This window comes from Marmota marmota, unplaced genomic scaffold, assembly GCF_001458135.2.
Source record: "Marmota marmota marmota unplaced genomic scaffold, marMar, whole genome shotgun sequence".
In the NCBI taxonomy this organism is placed as follows: domain Eukaryota; kingdom Metazoa; phylum Chordata; class Mammalia; order Rodentia; family Sciuridae; genus Marmota; species Marmota marmota.
In genome coordinates, this window is record NW_025999944.1 from 2,534,561 (window position 1) to 2,558,215 (window position 23,655).

The following is a 23,655-nucleotide window of genomic DNA, read 5'->3' on the forward strand; positions in this document are numbered from 1 at the left end:
GAAAGTGAGGTATGGGAGATGGGCAGGGACTGGTCACTGTCTTTGGGCTCCAGAGGCAAAGACTTCTGACTTTGCCGGGGGCTCTAAGCGCTGAACCCAGGGATTGGTTCGTTTTGGTCAGCAGGCCTGGACAGGGAATAGCTTGGATGTCTCAGTCCCTCTTTCTTTCTGAAATCAGTGTTGTGATTTCAATTAATTAGTGATTCACCTGTGGTCAATTTCTGGCTTTCCTTGAGTCGGTAGTGGGTTCTGGTGGGATATCCTGGCCTAGCCTCAATTCCTGGATGCCTGCAGCAGTGGCTTCCAAGTATTGTGAGTTGCTTGTGGTTTCATTTAGCTCTCAAGCATGGGTCTAGGGGACAGAGGTGGGGGACAGAAACACCCCTGTTGCGTCCCAGGTACCAGGCACTGTATAGGTGCTGGCCTCTGTGAGGTATGTACATCCCCAACTCCACAGGTGCCATGGGGAAGTGGAGGCTCTGAGGTGGTGGTCACAGGTGGAGGTTGATGGGCCTGTGTGTCTGGTTGTAGACTCTGCGTGGTCCCTGCCATGTCTCTCTGTGTAGGGCACCTCTCTGTGTGGGGCACCCAGCCTCTCCTGGACATTGGGCAGCCTTGTTGATGAGCCCTTCCTAGGGCCTCAGGTCCCCTGCTCCCAGGAGAGCAGAGTGAAGGGCCCCAGGAGAGACTGACAGGTCATGGGCTGGCGTGCTGTCCTTATCCTGAAGCATGAAACACAGATAGCTATTGGAGATTCAGAATAAAAGCAAAAATTGGATTATAAATTGACTTGCCACACCTGGTCTCTCCCTTTCTAGTCAGACAGAGCCATTGCTGTTGGCTACTCAGCCACCTGGCTCTTAGACTAGTTCCAATATTCAGCTTATTTCAGGTTTTTAAAATGTTATCGGCCACTAGGCTATCTGTCATCCTAACAGCATGGCTTTTGTGACTTACTCTTTCCAAGGTTTTGGCCAACAGCTTCCATTCTGGACAGGTGGCTCTCAGAGGAGACTTGGATTCCTAAGGGGTATTTGGGTGGCACCTCAGTTTATTCACTCTTCACGTGAGGTGACTCTCGTTGACCACCTTACCTGTATGTGCATAGCTCTTGGTCTTTAGTTTTGGGTTCTGCAATCCACACTGTCCCCCCTAAGGAGATGGCAGCACTTTGTATGAGGTATTGATTGCAGCCACAAGAGTGGCCAGGTAGCCTTCAACCTCCCCCCAAGCCCCACTGCCTGTTTATTTGGCCTTGTGGGGGAATGTGGCAATTCACTGAGGTGACGCCTGAGCTCCAAACCAGTTTTTCACTTTAACCATTTCACTGTCTGTAGCGACTCTCATTTATTTGACCTCATCAAGGACTATTGAATCCAAATAGCGTTTCTACTTTAAACACTTAAGTGAAACAAATACACGAATTAGGGTCTCTGTCCCTTTGCCTTCTTCAAGGATCGAGAACATAGCAAACCCTGTTTGTCAGCCTCAGGGTTGGCACCTCAGGAGATGTAGCCACTCAGGCTTCCCTTTCTGGTGGGTGCCTGGCCAGGGCCTTGTGCTGACCAGCCTTTGACTTAGGCTTTTGAGAGTCTCATGTCTGTGTTTTATGTCTGGGGTGGTGATCTTTTGTTGTCAGCTGTTGCTTCATTAATGGAAGTTCTTCCAGTCGATCCCTTCTTCCCAGTGACCCTCACACGAGAGCCTCCCACCCTCCATCCTGGAGAAGAGAGAACTGGACCAGCAAGGAGCTGGGAAAGCTGCAAACTGCTTGCTAGCTTTGTGGCTTTGAGCAATAAGTAGTCTCCTTGAGGGACCTCAGTTTTCTCAGCAATCAAATGGGGATACATTATTCCTCCATGTTCTACTGAGTTGCTGGGAAGTCAGGAAAGAAAAGCCCCTAACACTAACAGTGTGTATTAACATGAGTGTAAGCCCACGTGCCACTCAAGCAGTCGTTGCTGCTTTGAGTTCAAGGGCTGGTGTTTAGAAGCCTATCCTGAAAACTGCGGGAGAGCACTCCCAGCTCTCTTGGACTTGGTTTCCCAGGGGCTGCTCCGTTCCTCAATCTCTGACCCAATCCTGACTCTGGTAGGGTGCCAAGTCAGCAATTCATCGCCCTGCCTCCCGGACTCTCGCGGAGTTGTCTTAGCACAGTTTAAATCAGGTTTAACAACTCTTTCTGGTGTGCATGCCTGCTGGTCCTGCCCCCTTGCATGACAGAAACCACGCTGGACAGACTCCTTACCCAGGGGGCACACTTGTGTGATCGTACTTATACCCGTTCTTTAGATCAGTCTTTTTTTTTTTTTATTTAAACTAGAAAGTACTGTTTTAGAATCTAGTTTGAATGCTGTGTAAATTCTACCCTGCTTCTGATGCCTGTCTTCCTTTCAGGGCAAGCAGAAGGTCTTTCTTAGAAAACATTATTCCTGAATCTGGGGCTGTCCTGGTCCTGAGAATGTCACCTGTATAAAATTACAAATCTGGGTGGGATTTAGGTATGATATGGTCTCTGCCCTCAAAGGGCTTTCAGTCTAAGGAGACACAGCCCTTGTGTAGCTCTTATCTGAAATACCTAGGACCAGAACTGTACTGATTTTGGATTTTTAATTTTTTTTTTTGGATTTGGGAATGTCTGCATATATATAATGATGTATCTTGAGCATGGGACCTACGTCTAAACACAAAATTCATTTATATTTCATATACATTTTGTACACATAGCCCAAAGGTGATTTAAAAAAAATACACCTTTATTTTGTTTATTTTAGGTAGTGCTGAGGATCAAACCCAGTGCCTCACATGTGTGAGACAAGCACTCTGCCACTGAACCACAATAGCAGGCCCCCAAAGGTGATTTTATACAGTATTTTCTTATGCCAGTGTTTTGACTGTAGCTCATCACATGAAGTCAGGTGTAGAAATTTCCACTTGTGGCATCAGGTTGGCACTCAGAGTTTCTGATTTGGGAACATTTGGATTTTCAAATTAGGGATGCTTAATTTGTAGCAGAAATGGTTGTAGGCCCCTGAGCCCTAACTATGTGCCAAGTGCTGTGCTCAGAATTGACACTTTGATGCAGATAAGCGTAAGCAGGATAGTTGTGAACAAAGGGCATGGTGCTTCTGAGAGCAAGTGGGCAGGTAGGTGTGAAGGAAGGGGAAGTGCGTTTGTTCATGGGTAGAGCCGTGAAGACCTTTTCCCTTCCTGCTATAAACAGAAGTGGTCTCTGTTACTTGATTGAATGTCTGCCGTGCCTTCAGACCACAGAAGTATTTGTGGATCAGGATCATTTACTATTTGCTGGAAAGAATTCACTGTAACCAGACCAGATGACCTATTTCTCTAGCCCATCTGCTAGAATATGAAAATAGCACTGTTATTTGGGGCCCTCGATCTCCCCTTGTTATTCCATTACACCTATTACTCACAGGAGTGGGAGCTTGGATGCTCAGGTACAGGGATGCTATCAGGAGGGTCCCAGCCCTGGGGGGGATTAGATGATCTTTCAGGTCCCTGTCAGTCTAATTTTATTGGTAGTCCAAACGGTGGTACTCTGATGTAATATATTCTGTTCTTTAAAAAACTTCAGAAAGAGACAATAATTGGAATCCCTTGAGAATCCAAAATGTAACTGTTTGGCCAGCTGATTTAGAGATATTGAATTGATCGCAAATGTTCTCTCATATATCTTAAGCTTGTATTATATATATATTTGGTGGTGGTACTGGGAATTGAACCCAAGGTCTCATGCATGCTAGGCAAGCACTCTACCACTGAACTATATCTCCAGCCCATTTTACTTTTTATTTTGAGACAGGGTTGTGCCAAATTGCCCAGACTGGCCTTGAACTTGTGATCCTCCAGCCTTGGCCTCCCCAGTAGCTGGAATTACAGGCGTGTACCACCACATCTGGCTTATAAAATGTTAAACACATACCACACCAATTTTAAAAAGTTGTATAATAGAACCTGACAAATGATTTCAGAGATTAAAAAGTTTTCATGTAGTAGTGCTCTCAGTGGGATTTCTAACCAAAGCAAGGTGAAGAAAAGTTCATGTGTGCTTATCAAAGTAGTTTTTCATGTTCTCTGGGGAAGACATCCCAAGGGAAACAACAACAGCAGCAAACAAACTTTGAAAACCAGCAGATGGTGATGATGGAATGTGACAACCTCCAAACCAGGAGGACCACAAACATATATGCTTATAATTATAAATATGCTTGCAAGTACACATGGCAGCTATCAACAGAGTGAGTGGCTAAGAATTGCTAAAGGAATAGTTCATGAATCCTGTTCCCCATGGAGTCCTGTTGTAAAGCAAGAGATGTGGTTTGCCATCAGCATTTTGGCCGTTGGTTGAGTTTAGAAGATGACACTGAAAGAAAACATCACTTAAAATCTTATACATTTTTTAAAAAATAAGACTTTCTGATAAAAATTGAAAAATGATGCATAAGAACTCAAAAACTTAAAAACTGTTGTTCTGTGCAGTGGTAACCAATGGAGTTCTTAAATATACAGAAAGCTGAGCTTTAACAGAGCCCTTGGCAGAGGGTTGCTATCCATCACCTTGACCCATAAATTATTCATTAGAGAGGTAACAAGCACCCCAGCTTTTGCAAATAGGAGTCTTATTCCAAATTTCGTCCTCCTTAACTTTAAAAAAAGTCCATTAGTTGTGTGATAAAGCACTCTAACTTATGACCTGTATCCTAGAAGTGTGGGCTAGGTGATGTCATGGCCTGCTGCAGTGTCCCTGGGTGGCAGGAGAGAGCAGCCCCTGTGTATGAATGTGTGCACACACGTACGTGTGCTGAGACATGCAGTTGTCCAGCAACTGTCCCATGATAAATAGCAATTTGCAACTCCGAACCACAGAGAGGGTTTGTGTTACTGTTCTGTCAGTTCCAGTTACTTAACTGGTAGCAAATGTCCTCATTAAAGGCCATTAGCACATCAGGATATGTTTGTTGAGCCCGGACAAGGGCTAACCCTTTTTGGACACTGACCAAAATACATATTCTAGGGTTGCCAACCCCTCCTATTTGTGACAGTGGTAGGGATGAGAAGCACAGGAGGGCTCTCGGTCCCCTTGCAACCGTCCTGAGAGGTCTTTAGCAGGAGTTAGCAGAAATCTTCGAGGAATTCTGTAAGTCAAGACTGTAAAACCATAAAGTGGTGTTTGGCTGTACATTGAAATATTATCATTGTTTCCCTGAAATAGAGGTTTCTTGGTTTCTTTTGGCTGCTTTAGAATTACACGTCTAATTAGTGGTTGGCTGGTATTGAGCTATTGATAGCTCCCAAGAAATGGGGGAGTGAGTAGAAATGGTGAGAGAAGAAACATTTGAAGGATGCTTAGGCTGGAGCGGCAGAGAAGCCTGGTGGGAAGGAGGGCAGCACCCGGATGCAGGGCTACAGGGACAGTAGTCCAGGAGCAGGGCCCTAGGGCCCACCCGCACATACAGCCCTCCTTGTTGGTGCTCTTGTTTGCTTCAGAATCCCCTGGCCTCCTGGTGATCGTCTTCTCTATAGAGCCAGGGCCACAATGGCACAGGTAGCATGCTGATGACATGGGAGGCATCCAGCCGCGCCTGGTGATGCTGTCCAGTTTTACTTTCATGCTACAAAAACTTGGCTACAGGTTTTCTGTTTGGGTCAGTCACATTATTCCTTTGTGCACTGTGTATGTAGAGGTCATCCCAAACTTGAGCCTCTAAATGGTTCACAGTGCCTTGGGCCAATGAAGGAGGGCAGATGAAGGAGGGCAGACCAATGCATTGGCCTTTATTTTGTGGGGAATAGGTGAATATGCAAACGGAGGGGAGGTTTTCCCAGCTGGGGAAATGGAACTCTAGACTTGCAGGGCCAGGCACTGTCTTTTCTCTCAAGGGTCACTATAAGGGAGAAAAAAAAAAATCATGTAATGAAAAGCAACATAATTGAATGTTTTAATTCGAGAGATCCCACATCTACTAAATTAGTGGCAAAACTGTGACCTTGGGCACCAGCTAGCCATGAGATCAAACCCAAGGCTGTGGGGTTCCTAGTCTCGTGGCCTCAGCAGCCTGACCCCTCTGCAGCTCAGTTGTCTCATCAGAAATCAGAGACCAAGTGCTTATCTCACAGTGCTCTGAGGATTAAATGAGATGCAGCTTGTGAAAGCCAGTGCTTTGAGGGGCACTTACAGAAGGCAGGTTCCCTTCTTCTCTGCTTAAGAAAATTAAGATTTAGGAGTATGATAAATAAAGCCAATGGTAGAAACGTATTTTCAAGTGCAAATCGGGGGAAAGGCTAGACGACGAAGGAGAGCCTCGCGGGAGCAGGCGGAAGTGGGCAGGTTCACCGCTTCGTGCAGATCTAGCGGGCTCTGGAAAGTGCAGGCCCGCGACAAAGGGAAAAGTATTCTTTAAATTAAAAAGAAAAGAAAAAGGCTTACAAAAACATCGTTGGAGTTTGTTGGCCAAACATCTCAGGCGCTGTCTGAAGACTGGAAAACTCAGGAATTTGGAAATTCTACCCTGTCTTCATTTTCAGTGGTAGAAACCCCAAACTTCCTGCTCTGGAGATGGGGGTGGCCTCCGGGATTTTTGCCAGAAAAGGGTTGGTTGGTTCTCTGGGTCGGTGCTGCCACCTGATGTCTGTGAGTGGCATTGCACGTCTCCAGCTCCCATCAGCTCAATGAAATCCAACAGAGTTTTTTGTGCGGGGCTAGGAATGGGTCGCAGGGCCTCACACGTGCTAGGCAAGTGCTCTACTGCTGAGCCACACCTCAGCTCCTGGGACTGAGTTTTAAAATCCATTTAGCTTAGCTGTTCATATTCCCCCATAGTGATAAGGAATTTACTCCTTGCATTTTTCTACTTTTTTTTTTTTATTGCAATGATGAAGCGCTCTGAGACAATGTGATTGGCTGTGAAGTCACCAGCCACCTAATCAGGGAGCTCTGCGTGCTGTGACTGTGACCTTTTCCTGATCTGTTCTTTGCCTTCTCAGGAATTCACAATGGAGTTGTCTGTGCTATCAGATTCCAGCCCTTGAGGCCTCCAGTAAAACTCCGGGGAAAACCAGCCAGACCCTTTTTCTCAATATTTGCAACTTTCGTGTTCTTCTTTAAAGTTATTTTTGCCCTTCATGGTGTGTTATTGTAGAGATGCTAGCAGAACTTGCTGGACTAGTTGGGAAAGGGGCTGGGATTTGGGAGATAGAGAGATGACGGGACCCCAACAAGCCCCGCGGTAAGCCCCGAGGTGCTTTTGGACTGGGTGAAAAGTGAAGAAGGTTTATAGAACTGTTCAAAGAAAGTTCCACTGACAGGCTTCTTTATGTGAGTGGGGCTGGGGGATGGGGGGACCCGGAGGAATGTAGCAGAACCACCTCTTGAGACTCCTAGCCTAATAGTGGGTGGAAGGAGCCTCGCAGGGCGTTCTGGGACTGAAGATCCCAGTCTCACATTTGCTGAAGCACCTGGGATGCACTTATGCATGCCCACTACTCAACAAAATACCAACTGAATACACAAACCGGGGAGCAGGGGGCTTGGAACCCCAGTGTGAGTGGGGCCCTGGAGGAGATGAAGCACAGAGGCTGGGTAGAGGAGGGTAGCATGAGTTGGCAAAGTGCTGGTCCTTCCTCTCTACCAGAAGACCCTGTCCTGGGAGTGGGGGCATGGCAGGGGTCCCCTCTGTGAGCCTTTTTGGAAGCTCTGGCACCAGTTACCTTTGTCACCGTGAGAAAGTCACCTGGTGCTCAGGGTTCCTAGGATGAGTGGAGCAGCTTGGCTTATTTCCAAGGCTCTCCACAGCTTTGAAGCCAATTTACCTTGGGAACCTGCAAGTCACCAACAGGTGTCTTCATGCTTTACCGGGCAGTACTGTACCCAGGAATGTCACAGAAGGAAGCGCGTGGACGTGTGTGCTCAGACAATTCTCGGAGCGGGAGGAACAGTTTAGACAGCAAAACATCGGATGTGCTTTCAGGGACAATAATAAAGGGACTTATAAATCAGCAGTGGTGCATCTGCCTAAGAAAATACTATGTAGCTTTTTTTTTTTTCCTTTGGTGCTGGTGATTGAACCCAGGGCTTTGTGTCTGCTAGGCAGCCTCTCTACCCCTGAGCTACACCCAGCCCACTGACTATTTTATAGAATAACATTTAATGATATAGTAAAAACTTACCTAGCATATTAGATGAAAACTCAGTTTACTAGACAATGATACTATTTTTGTAGAAATAAAAGTATGTAAATTGCATGTTTAGAAGAGAGGGGGATGCTATTTAGACAAGACATCTTTGGGAGGCAGTTTCCTGAGTGATTTGGTTTTCTTTGTGCTCATCAGTATTTTCTAAATGCCCTGCTAGGAACAGGAATCAATTTTGTAAAAAGAAAAAAGAATGATAAAATTTCTTTAAAATATTTCATCTGTTTTGATGGACACTCGCTGGTGCCTGCCATTCCATGTGCAGGGCTCTGTGTGACCTTCTGATTCCTGTAGATGGTGACAGAAGACTGACTCACTGTCACCTTTGCCTTCCCAGGAGACACAGCAGCATGGCCAGTGTGCTGTCTCGCCGCCTTGGTAAGCGGTCTCTCCTGGGAGCCCGGGTGTTGGGACCCAGTGCCTCCGATGGGCCATCAGGGGCCAGCTTGCCCTTGGAGCCACAGGCAGAGGTTCCGGAGGGGGCTGCTCCCCAGCCCTTCCTCGCCTCCAAGGACCCTACGTGCCAGGAGCAGCCCAAGGAGGTCCTCAAGGCTCTGGGCACCACTGGCCTTCAGCAAGTGGCCTTTCAGCCTGGACAGAAGGTAGGTTGATCCCAGTGTGGCTAGGTGTCCCATCTCTAGACCTTGTGGCTGACAGGCTGAGGTCACCCCAGTGACAGGCCAGAAACTCTCCAGCCACTAGTGTGAGTGCAGACCTTTCCCTCCATCTCTGGAATTGGAGCGAGAGCTTGCCTCATTCCAGACTCCAGGCTCCTCCTCGGCTGTTGTTTGGAGCAGAAGGTGGCCAGACATTCTGGGCTGTTCCGCACCTCAGTCTGAAGTGTGGGATTAGCTCAGTGGCTCTTAATTTGCCTCCATTTTCAGCTTTGCAGAAGAAGGGAAAGGACCTCAGATTGTAAAGTCAGAGAAGATTAGGTTTTGGATATTTTAGGAGATGAAGAGGTTTGTGTAGTTGGAGTTTAATGTGAATTTCCAGTGTCCCCTCCCCGGGGGCAGGACCCAGTATCACCTCGGCCTGTTATTATCCTTACATCTAGATGCCTGGGGTTCTCTGTCCTCATCTTTTCAAGGACCCATGGAGACTCTGCCTCTGTCTCCCCACGAGACAAAAGTGCCCCCCAGGCCTCTCTTCCCATGAGATAAAGTGACTTCCAACTCCAAGTGTCCCTTGAGAGAGGTCAGCCTACCTCTACCCCTTTCTGGCTTATCCTCAGGGAGACTGAGAATTCTCTGAAGAGAAGAATGCAGGGTATGAGAAATTCTGGGCAAGAGCATTTGGTGGGTGCCAGCAGATAGGCAGGATTTCAAGAGATAAGCAGGGCAAGAGATCAGGAAGATGGGTACAGATTCCAGATTCAGAGAAATCTCAGCTACTGACATGTTCACTGTCTTCCAGTCTAGAGAGTGAATAAGGACCTTTTTTGGGGAAGAACTGATCCAATGTGGCTAGTCTGGGTACTTGGGTGGGCAGCAGGTGCCTGGGAACATCTGCTCTTAGTCTGGTTTCAGCTGTAATAACAGAATACCTGTGACTGGGTAATTTATGTACAATAGTTATTTGGTTTGTGGTTCTAGAGGCTGGGAAGTCCTTGGTGCTGCATCTGGAGAGGGCCTTCGTGCTGCGTCATCCCATGGTGGAAGGTGGAGGGGCAGGAGAGGGCAACAAGAGAGAGATAGTAACAGGGGGCTGAAGTTGCTTTTATAACAACCTGGCCCACTGGTGACATATCTAACCCACCCCCATGGTGGTGGCATTAATCCATCCAGGAGGGCAGAGTCCTCATGGCCCAATCATCTCCTGATAGGTCCCTCCCCTAACACTGTTGCACTGGAGATTAAGTTTCCATCACATTCAGACCAAAACACCCATGAATTAAGGATAAGTGAATCAGAGAGTGCAGCCTGTGGCGAGCAGACCCCGACTCCCGGGACCCGGGCACCCGAGAGCTTTGGGGTGAGAACTGCTGTGTGCTGACTTCCGGCTGTTGTTCCCTGCAGGTCTATGTGTGGTACGGCGGTCAGGAGTGTACAGGCCTGGTGGAGCAGCACAGCTGGGCAGAGGACAAGGTGACGGTCTGGCTGTTGGACCAGAAGTTACAGATCTGCTGCAGGGCGGAGGAAATATGGCTGGCAGAGCTGCAGGGCATGATGCCCCAGGTGCCACCTCCAGAGCACGGGGCCCAGGCAATGGCTTACAGATCTGTCTCCAGGAACATTGATGTCCCAAAGAGGTTCGTGTGGGCAGTGAGGGGTGTGAGCGGGGCTGCCTGGAGGTGGGGGGATGGTGGGGACAAACGGAATACAGAGAGCAGGCATCCTTTGGAGGAAGCCAGCCGGGCGTCTTTTCCTGCCCATAACATTATTCGGGGTGACACATCTTTACTTTAGCAAAGGGCTTCTCATCCCCTGCGCACTTAAGGCAAACTCAGTTCATAGTTTTTCATGAGCAGAGACAGGAAGAAATGGCTCGGATCAGGAGTCAGCAGACAGGTTTAAAAGGGCAAACAGTAAATAATCGGGGCTTCGTGGGCCAGTCACTGCAGCTCAGCCCCACCGCGGTTGCGTCCCAGCAGCCACAGATGATGAGTGAAGTCAGCAGGCTCAGCTCTGCTCCCGTGAAACTTCATCTTAATACAATTCTTATGTGTCACAGGTCAAGAAATAATATTCTTCTTTTGATTCTGAAAACTACTTAAAATGTCAAACCAACCATAGCTCCCCTAAAAATTTTAAAAAGAAAATCTGTTTTATATACAAGATGTGCAAGCACTTCAGCCCTGAGCCACCTCTCCTTCTCTGTCTGTGGATGCTAGTGCCATTGATGGGAGATGTGGTGTTTTGAGACCAGAGCCACAGTATTTCAGTGGAAAACCAGCAAATAAATTATTTTTTTATTCTGTGGAAATTTGAAAATTCAAAGAGCATATTAATAAACACATTTAACACATTGTGGGTCTTGGTTTAGCTGCTTCAAACCCAGTTGCATAGTTTAATAGACCTGAATTGTGAAGAATGAATTAATACAGTCCTTTGAAATAGACCTCCTAGATGTTGATTTCTGACTAACTTTTCCTAATATTTAGCATGAACTTACAGATAGTCCTAATTTTTCTTTTGAACAATATAACTGAATATGAATTGTTAAAATCACATGTAAAACTTTGTGGAACTTTGCTGTATAAAGCATGGAGATTTGCACCAGATTTTTCTTGTGTTTCTGGTCTGTTTACTCATTGGCTAATGTAGGAGGTTTCATTGACCTTCAGAAACTAACAGAATGCCTTGTTTGTTTTGGAGAAGAGGAGGAAGATATTGATTTGTGTAATATTCCCCTCTAAATTTAAGTATGAGAATAGGAAAAGAGGTAGTTTTCATGCTTTTTGGATTCCAGTGGGCATCTTGCATTTCCAACTTTGCTGTATCTTTTTTTTTGGTGTCTTCTCTCTTTTCCCAAATAAAATGCTGCATGTGAGGCTGTGGAGTTAAAAGCCAAGTCAGGGGAGCACGGGGCTACCCCAGGGCGTCAGCCCGGTTGAAACAGAGGACCCTGTCATACTGGGGCTGATATTGTAAACATCTTTCAGAAGGAGCATTTTTCATGAAGAGGGGGGAAAGACCTTGCTGTTTCTGGAGCACACACTGGCTGATTGGAGAGGGGCTCTGTGGGGACAGTGCAGAAGTGTAAGACGATCCCATGAAGATAACCGGAAGTGGCGTCTCTTTCCCCGGGCACTGCAGACCAGCTGGCCCAGGAAGTAAACTTTCCCACCTACCCATTTGAATCTAGGAAGTCAGATGCGGTGGAAATGGACGAGATGATGGCGGCCATGGTGTTGACATCGCTGTCCTGCAGCCCGGTTGTGCAGAGTCCTCCTGGGGCGGAGGCCAACTTCTCTGGTGAGCAAACAGAGGCAGGAGGGTCTGGGCATGCAGAGGCTGGTGACTGACACCTGTGCTCTGAGTAGCTGGTCACAGCCGGCTTGGCAGTAGGATTTCCAGAGGCCCTTCAGACTGCCTGAGTGACATTGAGTCAGAAGCTTTGTCCTTTTCCCTCAGTTTCCTCATCTGGGAGAAGCTTCCTGGTGCACTGTGGAGGTGATTGAGCTCAGCACTGAGCCAACTGGCCACTGGAGTAAGTTCTGCTGTGGCATTAAGTGAGTGTGGCACTTTGATGGGGGCCTGAACAAGGCCAGTAGAGGAATATTTCGTTCACAGAGGTAGAAATATGCTAAACAGTCCCCTCATGGCCTCAAGAAAATTCATGCTGCTTTTCCAAGTGCCTAATTCAGCCTTGCAAATTAGTGTGGGCCTACAGGTCAAGGACAGGAATCAATGAGCTGAAGTCTCAGCTAAATCTCATTGCTTCATAAAAACCAATGGTATGACTTCAGACTTACAAATTAAAACAAAATTCTGGCTGCAACCTCAGAATACTTTCTCAGTGATACGAGGGGAAGAAAGATTGCATCAGTTTTTTTGACAAGACCAATAGGGAATCTGAAGTTTTCTTGGAAATTTGTTATAGAGCTGGCCTACCTTACACCCAGGGAAGAACTTTTTCATCTATGTGACCTAACTGAATAGCAAGCTACTTAAAACTTAGGGGAATGTAGAGTTAGCTCTAAGCATGTGCCAGTAGGAAAGTGCCCATTACATGTGTTCCTCGTATTTAGTCTCCCTAGATAGGAAGTGAATATGAAGGACAAATTGTTTTTTTTTTCACCCAAAGCCTGTTGGAAGGTGTCTCTGCACTCTGAGGACACTTAGAGGTGAAGCTCAGTAGTGCATGTCTGCTTGATGAGCAAAACCCAGAGGAGGGAAGTCAATTAGTTTTTAGGAAGTCCTGCAAATCTGGGTGTTTTAGTCAGCTTTTTCACTCCTGTGACTAAAGGTTCTAACTAGAACAAGTATAACGGAGGAAAAGTTTATGTGAGGGCTCACGAATTCAGAGGTCTTAGCCCACAGAAGGCTGGCTCAATTTCTATGGGGCTTAAGATGAGGCTGAACATCATGGTGGAGTGTGTGGCAGAGGGAGCAGCTCACGTCGTGGTGATCAAGAAGCAGAGAGAGAGCGACTCCACTTGCCAGATACAAATATATATATACCAATGCCCACCTCCTCCGGCCACACCCTGCCAATTCACACTGATTAGGCTAAAGCTGTCACCCAATCATTTCTCCTCCAAACTTTCTTGCATTGTCTCACATGTGAGCTTCAGACACCTTACATTTAAAGCATAACACTGGGAGATCTGGGAGGTTGGATCAACAGATCCAGGAAAATGCCCTGAAGGAAAAGAAAACTACCGACTCCAACTCCCATCAGAAGTGTGTGTGTGCACTCACACACGCTCATCCTCCCACGTGCATATCACCAATCACCTGCCTGAATCCTGTTAGCTTCAGTCCCTTTTTGACAAAACTTTTCATTGTCTTAAAAAGATTTCCATTCAAACATATTTCTTTTTTTTAATGTTTATTTTTTAGTTGGTCACAATATCTTTATTTATTTATTTTTATGTGGTACTGAGGATCGAACCCAGGGCCTCGCACGTGCTAGGTGAGCGCTGTACCACTGAGCCACAACCCCAACCCTGTCAAACATACTTCTGATCTTATAATTGAAATTAGTGGAAACGGAAGTCTTCCTTGGCAATTAATTATTTGAAGTTTGTAAAGTGAGGTACACACAACAACCCAACCCCCCCAAAAAAAAACTGCATTAATCATGAGTACTGTTTGCACAAAAACCACCTGCATCCTTTGGTCTGTGTATTGTTAGGATGGTGCTCTGAGTGTGTATACACAGGGGATTGTGAATATTTTTCTTTTTTTTCCCTACGGTACCAGGGATTGACCCAGGGTCTTGTGGATGCTAGAACATGTGCTCTGCCACTAAGCTACATCTCCAGCCCATAAGTATTTCTTAAAAGTTCACTTGTAAACTGTCACTGCAATGCATTTGCAAAGGAGTACTTTGTTCTCATGATATACAATATTTATCTGGTATCGCTTCCCTAGAAAAACTTCTGAGAAAGAGCTTGTTGCTGGCTGACCCCTTTGTCCCTAGTGCTGGTCATCCTAGATGTAGTGTTCTGCTCCCTGCCCTCCTCTCCCTGATAGATTACCTGATTGGAATGCATTTTTCAGGACTTGAGCAAGACAGACGCCCCTCGTGCGCCCCCCCCCCCCACACCGTGCTCCTCAGCTATGCATCGTCTCCCCTGTTGTCTCGGGGAGGTGACATTTAGGATGATCTTCCTGGACTCGTGTTCCTCAGCCAGGCAGGAGGCAGGAGAGGCTCCCCCTGCTTTTTAGCATATACAGTGAGAAAAGAATTTCAACTCAGTCTCTTTCTATTAATCCTGCACAAAAGGAAGTTACAGTGTGCATCTGCTGGTCAGGGATGACCGATGTGGCTGTGGCAGAAAGTGTCCAACAGGGTAGACCAGTTCTACCAGTAGACATTGCTGCAGTGAATGGACCGGCTCCCTAACTTTTGCTGCAGGCCTGAAAAGGACTTTCTGTTTTGATTTGTTTTTTCTTTGTGCCTGGGAACAAGCCCTGAGCGTCCTCTCTCATCTTCTTTCACCTGGCCAGCCTCCCGTGTGGTCTCGGGTGACCCGTGGAAGGAGAGCGGCGATGTGTCAGACAGTGGCAGCAGCACCACCAGCGGGCACTGGAGCGGGAGCAGCGGCATCTCCACCCCTTCGCCGCCACACCCCCAGGCCAGCCCCAAGTATTTGGGGGATGCCTTTGGTTCTCCCCAAACTGATCATGGCTTTGAGACCGATCCTGACCCTTTCCTGTTGGATGAACCAGCTCCACGCAAAAGGAAGGTAGGTGTCTGGCGAGCAGGAAGGGCCAGCTCTGGAGCTGCAGGGACCCCACAGGCCCCAGATGGTCACCACTCCCCCCTCTACAGTTCTCCTTTGCTACGTCTGCTACTTTGTGGTGTTCCTGGGACCGGCTCCTTCTCTTGGATACCACTTTTTCTTTTTAGCCTCTACCCCAGTCCCTGCCTCCTTCCCTGTCCTCCTACAGAGGGCCGCGCATGAGGGGCTGCAGGTGGACTCATAGCTGCAGCACCGGGCACTGCTGTGTCCCCAGGACCACTTGAAGGGCCCCCTGGTGGCCATTTCTCTGCTCCCAGAGAAGCCCCTTCCCTAGAGCCTTTTGCTGGGTCTGCAGAGGATTGCAGCCAGCAGAGGGCCCCACCGGGTGAGGATGAACGAGGGGGTGGTGGGGAAGTGTGCCAGGTACCCAGACTTCCTTTTTCCCCTAGAACTCTGTGAAGGTGATGTACAAGTGCCTGTGGCCCAACTGTGGCAAAGTCCTGCGCTCGATCGTGGGCATCAAGCGACACGTCAAAGCCCTCCACCTGGGGTAGGTACGGAACTCAGGGCCTCTTGCCTGTGGTGCCATTTAGGTGTCCCTTCACCCGGATACTTCCCCAAGACCCAGAGCCCAGGTGCTTTCAAGGAAATGACTTGCTGGGAAACCCCTGAACTGACCCCTGGCTGCTGTCAGGATGATGTCCTTGTTGGGGAGGACAGTCCCTCACTTCCTGGTGAATGTCCATGCTATTTGTGGAACCGAGCCCTGCCTGCCTTATGGATCTGTCTCATGCCCCATGTAGGAAGCAAGATGTTTTAGTTCTGGGTAGAAATAGGGTAATTTGGTCCATTCACTGATGGACCCTGTAGCCAAGACATGGAGTGGTCAATGCTGTACCTGCTTCCCTCTGGGAGTTGAGTATCCATCAGCACTGAGGTGGCACCAGGACGTTGACTCTGTGCAGAGCCAGCCTAGTGACTGCCCTGGCAGGAACTGACTCAGTGTAAGGGAGTGGGTGTGCGTACGTGCTCTGTGAGGGTGAGCCTTTGTGCCCGGAAAAACAGTTTCTGCTGATGTGTGAACACGTAGTCCCTGGTGACACTTGTTGGGAACAGGGTGTCTGGGCACTCTCTTGGGCTCCTTCTCTGACTTGCTGGGTAGCCCCAGGCAGTGGCTTCCCTCTTATACCTTGGTTTCCGCTGGCTGCGGAGGAGGGCTGCATGTCCCCGATGATAACCTCATCTCCTTCTGCACAGGGACACCGTGGACTCTGACCAGTTCAAGCGGGAGGAGGATTTCTACTACACAGAGGTGCAGATGAAGGAGGAGTCTGCTGTGGCTGCGGCAGTCCCCTTTGCCCCTGGGACTCCCACCGTTGAGCCAGCTCCCACCCCCCGAGTGACCAGCCCATCCCTTGCCACTCTTCCACTGCCTCTGTCCAAAGCCCAGACCTCTGGCCCGGAACACTCTGGTCTGGAGTCTCCCCTGCCCTCGGGTGCTCTCAGCAAGTCAGCTCCTGGCTCCTTCTGGCACATTCAGGCTGACCATGCATACCAGGTATGGACGGCGGCTCTCAGGGGTTCAGCCTTGGGTCCCAGCCAGTCACTGGTCAGCCGAATCACAGGCCCCTGACCCCCCCTGATTGAAGACTGAGCACTTGGACCACATTGATAATCTTCTCCAAAAAAGGAAACGAATCTGACATCACTGTCAGTAAAAGTGGGGATTCCTAGACCCCTCCCATCAGTCATTGTCAGGAGTGGTCCTGAGGAACCCAGCTGAATCTCTGCGTGACCAGGCTGATGGATTTGGGCTGGGGTGTCCTCCCATTGCTGGTTTATTTATTTATTTATCGTGGTATTGGGGATTGAACCCAGGGCCTTGCACATGCTGGGCAAGTGCTCTACCACTGAGCCACATCCGCAGTCCCACATCTCTGGTTTAAAAGGTGATGCAGTAGTGTCTTTGGACTTCTTGGGGGGTAAATCTTTGATTTCTACAGTTATGTTAATCAAAGAACCCTCTTTTGAATACCTGCTGTGTGTCAAACATTGGGCTGAGTCAGCCTTTAGAAAGAATCAGACGCAGTCCCCACCCTGTGGAGAGTGTGCTATAGCTGGTGAGGAAATGTGTGGAGCCTGGCTAATTATAATAAGGAGGCCAGTACTGTTTACTGGAGGCAAAAGAAGTCATTGTGTATAGAGGAGGGATCACACTGTTATGCTGAAGCAGGTAGGAAAGTTGTCACAGGGAGGCGACTTTAGGATGATCTTCCTGCACACAGTAGGTATGTGTGCAGGTTCCTGTGCACTGGTTTTAAAATCTTTCTGTGCCCACAGCTTGGTCTTTTTAGACTCTGGATCAGTTTGCAAGTTAGTAATTAAAAAGTAGTTCTTCCTATCAGAAAACTTAAAAAAAAAAAAATGTGCTGGTTCTTCTTCTCATTGAGCGAGTAGCCACTTTGCTATTTCACCTTTGGCCAGTGTCCAGCTCTAGCTGACCCTGTGGTGCCTGGACAGTGTGTCTGGTATTTTTGCAAGGGTCTCTAAACCGGACATCCCTGACCACATAGTTACCTGGTGACTCAGTGTTGTATTCTACCAGTTCCTCCCCCACTCAGATGTTTTAGACTTTTCTTGGCAACTGCCTGTGGCATATTCTTGGTAGGTGATCTAACCGAGAAGTAGTGCCCTGCGGGATTGAGTCACCTACCTGGCATGTAACCAGCTCTGAGACGAGGGCTCCAAAGCAAGGTTGGAGCCTGGTACCAAGGATACTACTTTGAAGAGCTGGGTGCTCTGAGCTTGCTCCGGGGAGGACCCCTCTGGTGTGCCCCAGGACATCTTCCCAGTCATCTCACGTAGACAGAGGTGCACTTTCTGCTGTGGAACGTGACATTACAGGCACGCTGGGCAGACTGGGGACTTTCTGAGCTGGAACCCCAGTTGACGAGTCCTTGTCCTCACAGGCTCTGCCATCCTTCCAGATCCCCGTCTCTCCCCACATCTACACCAGCATCAGCTGGGCTGCTGCTCCTGCCGCCGCCTCCCCGCTCTCTCCGGTGAGTGACCTTCAGCACTCTGGGGCACTGGTACAAGGCCAGGGCTCTTGCACACACCTGCAGGGCTGCTGGCCATCTCTTCAGTACACAGACCATGGTGGGGGTTGTGACTGGGCCTCTGGACCCCAAACTTTGTGAAGCTCTCCACGTGTCGTCCCTCCCCCGCCCAGTACTCCTCAGCTGGTCATAGGCCATCTCAGAAGCTGAGGCAAGGTACCTGCCCAGAAAATCACTGGGGAGGCTGGGGTCAGTTCCCTGCCTCTGAGTGTTGGTGCTTGTTAGGGTTTTAATGCCAAGAGGAGAGGAAGCGGGAGAATGTGGGACAGTCAGAAGATGGCTCTGTAAGCTCTGTGTGGCTGATCAGAAATCTCCAGGCCTGTGTGGACCAGCACCTTCGGTCGCTACGTCTGAACTAAAATGAATCATAAGTTGTTGACACCACATGTGCTGGGCTCTGATCTCAAGTATGTGCCACAGGGAGGTGTCACACTTTGCAAAATCCAGTTGCTAGAAGGTGCCATCGAGGCAGCAGGATGCCCTCACTTGTTCCACATGTGGGAACTCTGTCTAAATCCTCTCTGCTGCAGCCTCCCCCAACCTACCTTTGGCTGCTGTGAGCCTCTCTACCCACAGCGCCCTTCCAGAGGAGGCCTTGTGCCTCCTGTGTTGGCACTGGCTGTGGGGTCCAGCAGTGCACCCAGGAGCTCGGGAAGTGTGGCCTCCTGTCCTGGAGGATGCCCTTGTGCTCACAGCCTGTCCTCACGGCCCCATTCCTCATGCCCAGGTTCGGAGCCGGTCACTCAGCTTCAGCGAGCCGCAGCCTCCACCTGCAGCAAAGTCTCACCTGATCGTCACCTCTCCACCCCGGGCCCAGGGCAGTGCCAGGTGAGATGTCTGCTGCTGTACTCTGCCTTTTTTTATTTTGGTAATACGGATTGAACCCAGGGGCCCTTAACCACTGAGCTACATCTATGTCCTTTGTTTCATTTTATCTAGAGTTAGGGCCTTGCTGAGTTGCTTAGGGCCTCAGTGAGTTGCTGAGGCTGGCTTTGCACTCGCAGTCCTCCTGCCTCAGCCTGAGCCACTGGGATAATAGGCGTGTGCCCCCACGCCTGGCTGGTGTTTTGTTTTTTTTGTTCCCCGTTTCCTGATAGTGTGGAGCCTGAGTTCGACCAACGGTAGTTAGTAGGATCGGTCCCCAGAGGGGATCCCGGGTGGAGGACACACTGGAAGGGCAGGCTTCTGTCCCCTGAGCCTCTGACCCGTTGGGTCTTTGGGGAGGCCTGTTTGCCTAGCTTCCTGCCTGGTGCCGTCCAGGTCGTGACTCTGCATTTGTTTTTTCTTTTGACAGGAAAGCCCGTGGGGAGGCCAAGAAGTGCCGCAAGGTGTACGGCATCGAGCACCGGGACCAGTGGTGCACGGCCTGCCGGTGGAAGAAGGCCTGCCAGCGCTTCCTGGACTGAGCCGCCAGCCACTCTGCTCCAGCCCTGCCCGGCAGCCTGATGGCAGTCGGCCTTGGGGGAAGCAGAGAGGTGCAGAGCCCGAGCGGGTGGTTCCCACTCTGTTGGCTCAAGTGTAACACTTAAAACACTTTCTCCCCCTTGTGGGAACGTTTTATTTTTTAAAAAAGAAGCAAAAATATTTTTTCCCCTAAAATAGGAGAGAGCCAAGACTGACGAAGGGTATTCTGCAGCGAACCAGAGACCAAAGAATTACTAGTCCCTCCCACCTGCCCTGCCCCCGGGGCACTGGTTTGTACTGGACTGTGTGTCCTGTTTCCTGCCGAGTTGGTGGATCCTTTGTTTTCTCAACTTTTCCAGAAAGGACTGTGAGCAAGATGAATTTCTTTTTCTTAAAAAATGAGGAAGTTTCTGGCTGGGGGTGACATGAGGCAGGACCACAGGTGGGGTGGGCAGCAGACGTGTGCCTCCTGGGGGGGTGGCTCCTCTTCCCTGTCTGAACAGCTTTTGGAAGGAAGAGGAAAATCCTTCAAAGGTGACAGCATTTCAATCTGGGTTTCCTCAGAGGTTGGGCTGCCTCCCAACAAGTGCTACATGACTTCTTTTCAAAGCCCAGACGAGTCTGCTTTTAAAGACTGTCCTCAAATCGCTGAGCCCAGGCTGATGGTTTCTGAGACGGGGCGGTTCAACACTACCTTGACCATCCTTCTGTGTCCTGGAGGAAGTGCTAGAGGTCTCAGTGTCTGGGGAACTGTCCTTACCTGAACAAAGCCCCCTGAGGTCCTTCCCTCCCGTGTGGAAGGACAGGCCAGAACCGTTGAATCTCATCTGGTTCATTCAGAAGCCCTTTCTGTGGGTGGCCCTGAGGAACTCTGGAGGCGCTCTCGTCTCTGGGCTTCACCAGGGGTTTCCCCGTTTTTGCTTTGTGCGGAAGGCAGGGTGAAGAAGGTCAAGGCGAGTCCTTGTGGGAGTGAGATTCGGGAAGTCCAAGAGGAAGGCAGGGTGGGCTAGCCATTCCTGCCGTTTTGGCCCTTGGTGTCTCTAGAGGCCGCAGGGCTTTGGGGGAGAGGGTTGCACTGAGGTCAGTCTGCCAGGCTGTTCTTGTCGAGGGCAGAGATTGAGGCAGTTGAGTGCCAACTAAGGATGAATGGAGACGGAGTGGGCCAAGCCCTGACGTTGTCTGAGTCTCTCCTTCCTCCCAGCCGACTTGGCTGCAACGCTTGTGGCCTGCTGAACATGACCACCCGGGGCCCGGCTGTCTCAGACATGAGTCCTGGACCGATGTCCCAGGTGTCACAGGCTTAGGGAGTCCCACCAATCCACCTCTCCTGAGCCTGAGCAGCAGTGTCCACCTTTGATTATCATTGAGACTGTCCTCTTCGTCCCAGGTGAAAACACCTGGCTGCTGACGCTCTGTTGGTGGCTTCACGTGGGAAATAAATGTCTGTTTTTTCAATCTGAGACACATGGAGCATTACCAAACCTACAAACCTAAGAATAGGGGTGTGATGTGGTGAAGGGTGTAGTGGCCTGGGCTGATGACAGAAGGGACAGCCCCTCTTATGCAAGAGTGTCTTTGGTGGGGGTGGGGATATATTTTTATATTTTAGGAGAAAGATGTATATGGGATTCTGTTTCTTGGTGAAGCTTGAAACCAGGTCAGCCAGAGGTGGTCCAGGCTCTTGTGTCTCTTCGACTGCAAGGAGAGTTAAAAGCTGATGGCCTTCTTGCCTCATTTCCCACGTTGTCCCTCTTCAGATCTTACTGGGGAAGGGAGCACGGGGGCATGTGGACACGTGGGGACTGTGCAGGAGGTCCCCCCTCTTAAACCCCGGCTCGCGCTGAGTCTCACCGTCAGCAGCGCTGTTTTAATCCCTGCCTCCATTTGGACCTTGGAGATAAAAACTGGATACAAAGATGTTCTCCATGTGTGGCCGGCTTCTCATGCCGTGGGTACCCAAGACAGAAAAGGAGGAGAGAGAGAAGGAATTGATGGGACACTTTAAAAGCTGAGGTGGCTTTCTTGTTCTTGTCCTTTATCTCCTTTCCATGCGGCCTTCCCTGTTGCATCGGCTCCTTCCCCCTTTGCGGTGGCGCGGACCTCCTCGCCCTCCGTCCACCCGCTTCTCCCGTTGCTCTTATGTTGGTTCCTGACGGGCGGCTTGTCCTTGGGGTTCCTCCGCTTGTTCCTCCTGGGAGGGTGGGGGTGGCCGGTGAGTCGACCTGGCGATCTCTCCCTGCTTCCCAGACCCCTGGGCCGCAGAATCTGGCTGGAGGAAGATGCCGCAGGTGTGCATTTGAAAGTAACAGGACTCATCTGCAAAGCAGTTACCTAAGGAAAGGTGTCCAGTGACGTTCCCCGTATTCGGGTTCTCTTTGAGGTGCCTTCAGAGCCGGGGCTGTGTTTGGAGCAGCCTCCGTGAGGCTGGGTCTCCGCCATGTGTGTTCAGTGCAGAGTCCAGACCATGTCTGCGGTCAGGGCACGACTCAGGTGGAGAGTCAAAGGACTCTCAAGTAACACAGCTCAGAGTTAACGAGGTGACTTTTAACCCCTCTCTGAAGGCCATCGTGTAACCTCAAACAGAGTTGTGAGCAGTCAGTGACTTTTTGAAGGACAATATCGGATGTGGGAACTCTGTTGGAGGAAATCTGTCCTGTTCCTTTCTGGTCATTCCAGGTTCTGACTTCACCAGGGGTAAAAAGAAAAAAAAAAAAAAAAAAAAAGGGAGATAAATCCCATTTGTGAATTGTTTTATTGGCACCCCCCGCCCCCTGCCCAGCTGTCTTCCAAGTATTATTTTTACTGTTAAAATTTTTTTAAAAAAATGTGAAATGTAATGTTTTTACAGCAACAATATGAAATATATTTTATAAGGAATAAAATGGTACATTGTCTGACTTGGTGTGTTTTTTCTTCCTCCTGCTCCTATAAAGAGTAAGCGTCTCAGTGTCCTTGGTGTTAGACGAGTGCTAGCATGTCACCCTCTGGAACCAGGAGGTAACATTTGCCGGGAACTGGGCCAGCTGCTTGTGCGAGGGCGTTGCTGTTGCTGCTACTTTACAAACGAGGAGAGGGAGGCACCAAGCCTAAATATCTTGCCCAGATCACAGATGGGGAGATAATGGCACCAGGGGTGTGATCCAGGCAGTAACTATTTTGAACTGCTCATGTTGACAAAGGGAATATATTCTGGACCATATTCCCAAGTGTGTTGAGGAAGGGGCTTGGGATAAAGGAGAAAATAAGTCATACCCTAAGTATTAGTCAGCTTTTCCTTACTATAATGAAATATCTGAGGCAGGCTAACTTTATAAAGGAAGAAAGGTTTATTTAGCTCACAGTTTGAGGGACTGGAAATCCAAACTTCCTGGTCAAGCTCTTGCAGGGCACCCCTTGGCTGTTTGCCTGATGGCAGATGGCAATGGTGGCAGCTCCTGTAAGAGGGAGAGATGGGTCACATTGGGAAAACAGGAAGCCAGAGAGGCTGGAGTCCCTGAGTCCCTTCCTAGGACACACCTAGGGCCCTCTGCTGGGTACCACCTCCCAATTGCCACATTGAGGACTGCACATCCAACATAGGCACCTTTGAGGGACATATTCAGACATGTCCAAAGAATAGCACTCTACTCTGAGCATGGTCTGCCTGCTAAAGTCAGATTCTGGGTGCTGTGGAGGCCCACAGGCTGGTAAAGCTGGCCTCGGTGGGCAGGGGTTTGAAGCAGAAAAATATCCCACCCAGGGACTGGTTTATGCATTTGAGGCTTGGTGATAGGGGTCTTTGTGGTGGCATTAGGGGGCCCTCTAGCTTTCCAGCTCCTGGTGGGGTCCTCAGGAGACACCAGAACAAAGTTGGGAAGTGGGAAGGGGAGAGAAGTGGGGGTACCGAACCGCAGGGCTCCCCGTGTGTGAATAACTGTCCTCTACTGCAAGCTCCAGAGAGATGCACTTAGGAGTTCTAGAACTCCCTTACCCCTGCCAGGGCTCCCTAGCTCCCGACAGGCCTTACCATCTGCTGACTTCCTGTACCTCTTGCTGGGGTCTGAGTGTCCCCTCCAAAGCACGTGT

At 49.3% G+C, this 23,655-nt stretch overlaps 1 protein-coding gene across 3 annotated transcripts in view; it reads left to right on the forward strand.

Moving 5' to 3' along the window:
* Znf395 (zinc finger protein 395) overlaps window positions 1–22,487 on the forward strand; it is a 37,228-nt gene extending 14,741 nt beyond the window's left edge. For 2 of the 3 annotated variants that reach the window (XM_048801511.1, XM_015499429.2), the window contains exons 2-10: window positions 8,549–8,813; window positions 10,230–10,462; window positions 12,019–12,128; window positions 14,832–15,070; window positions 15,517–15,617; window positions 16,325–16,625; window positions 18,037–18,129; window positions 18,914–19,014; window positions 19,481–22,487. In XM_048801511.1, coding sequence (XP_048657468.1) covers window positions 8,549–8,813; window positions 10,230–10,462; window positions 12,019–12,128; window positions 14,832–15,070; window positions 15,517–15,617; window positions 16,325–16,625; window positions 18,037–18,129; window positions 18,914–19,014; window positions 19,481–19,592 — 1,555 coding nt within the window. In that variant the 3' untranslated portion in view covers window positions 19,593–22,487. The remainder of the gene's footprint in view (window positions 1–8,548; window positions 8,814–10,229; window positions 10,463–12,018; window positions 12,129–14,831; window positions 15,071–15,516; window positions 15,618–16,324; window positions 16,626–18,036; window positions 18,130–18,913; window positions 19,015–19,480) is intronic. The other variant, XM_048801510.1, reaches the window with a different exon arrangement.
* Window positions 22,488–23,655: the final 1,168 nt, after the last annotated feature.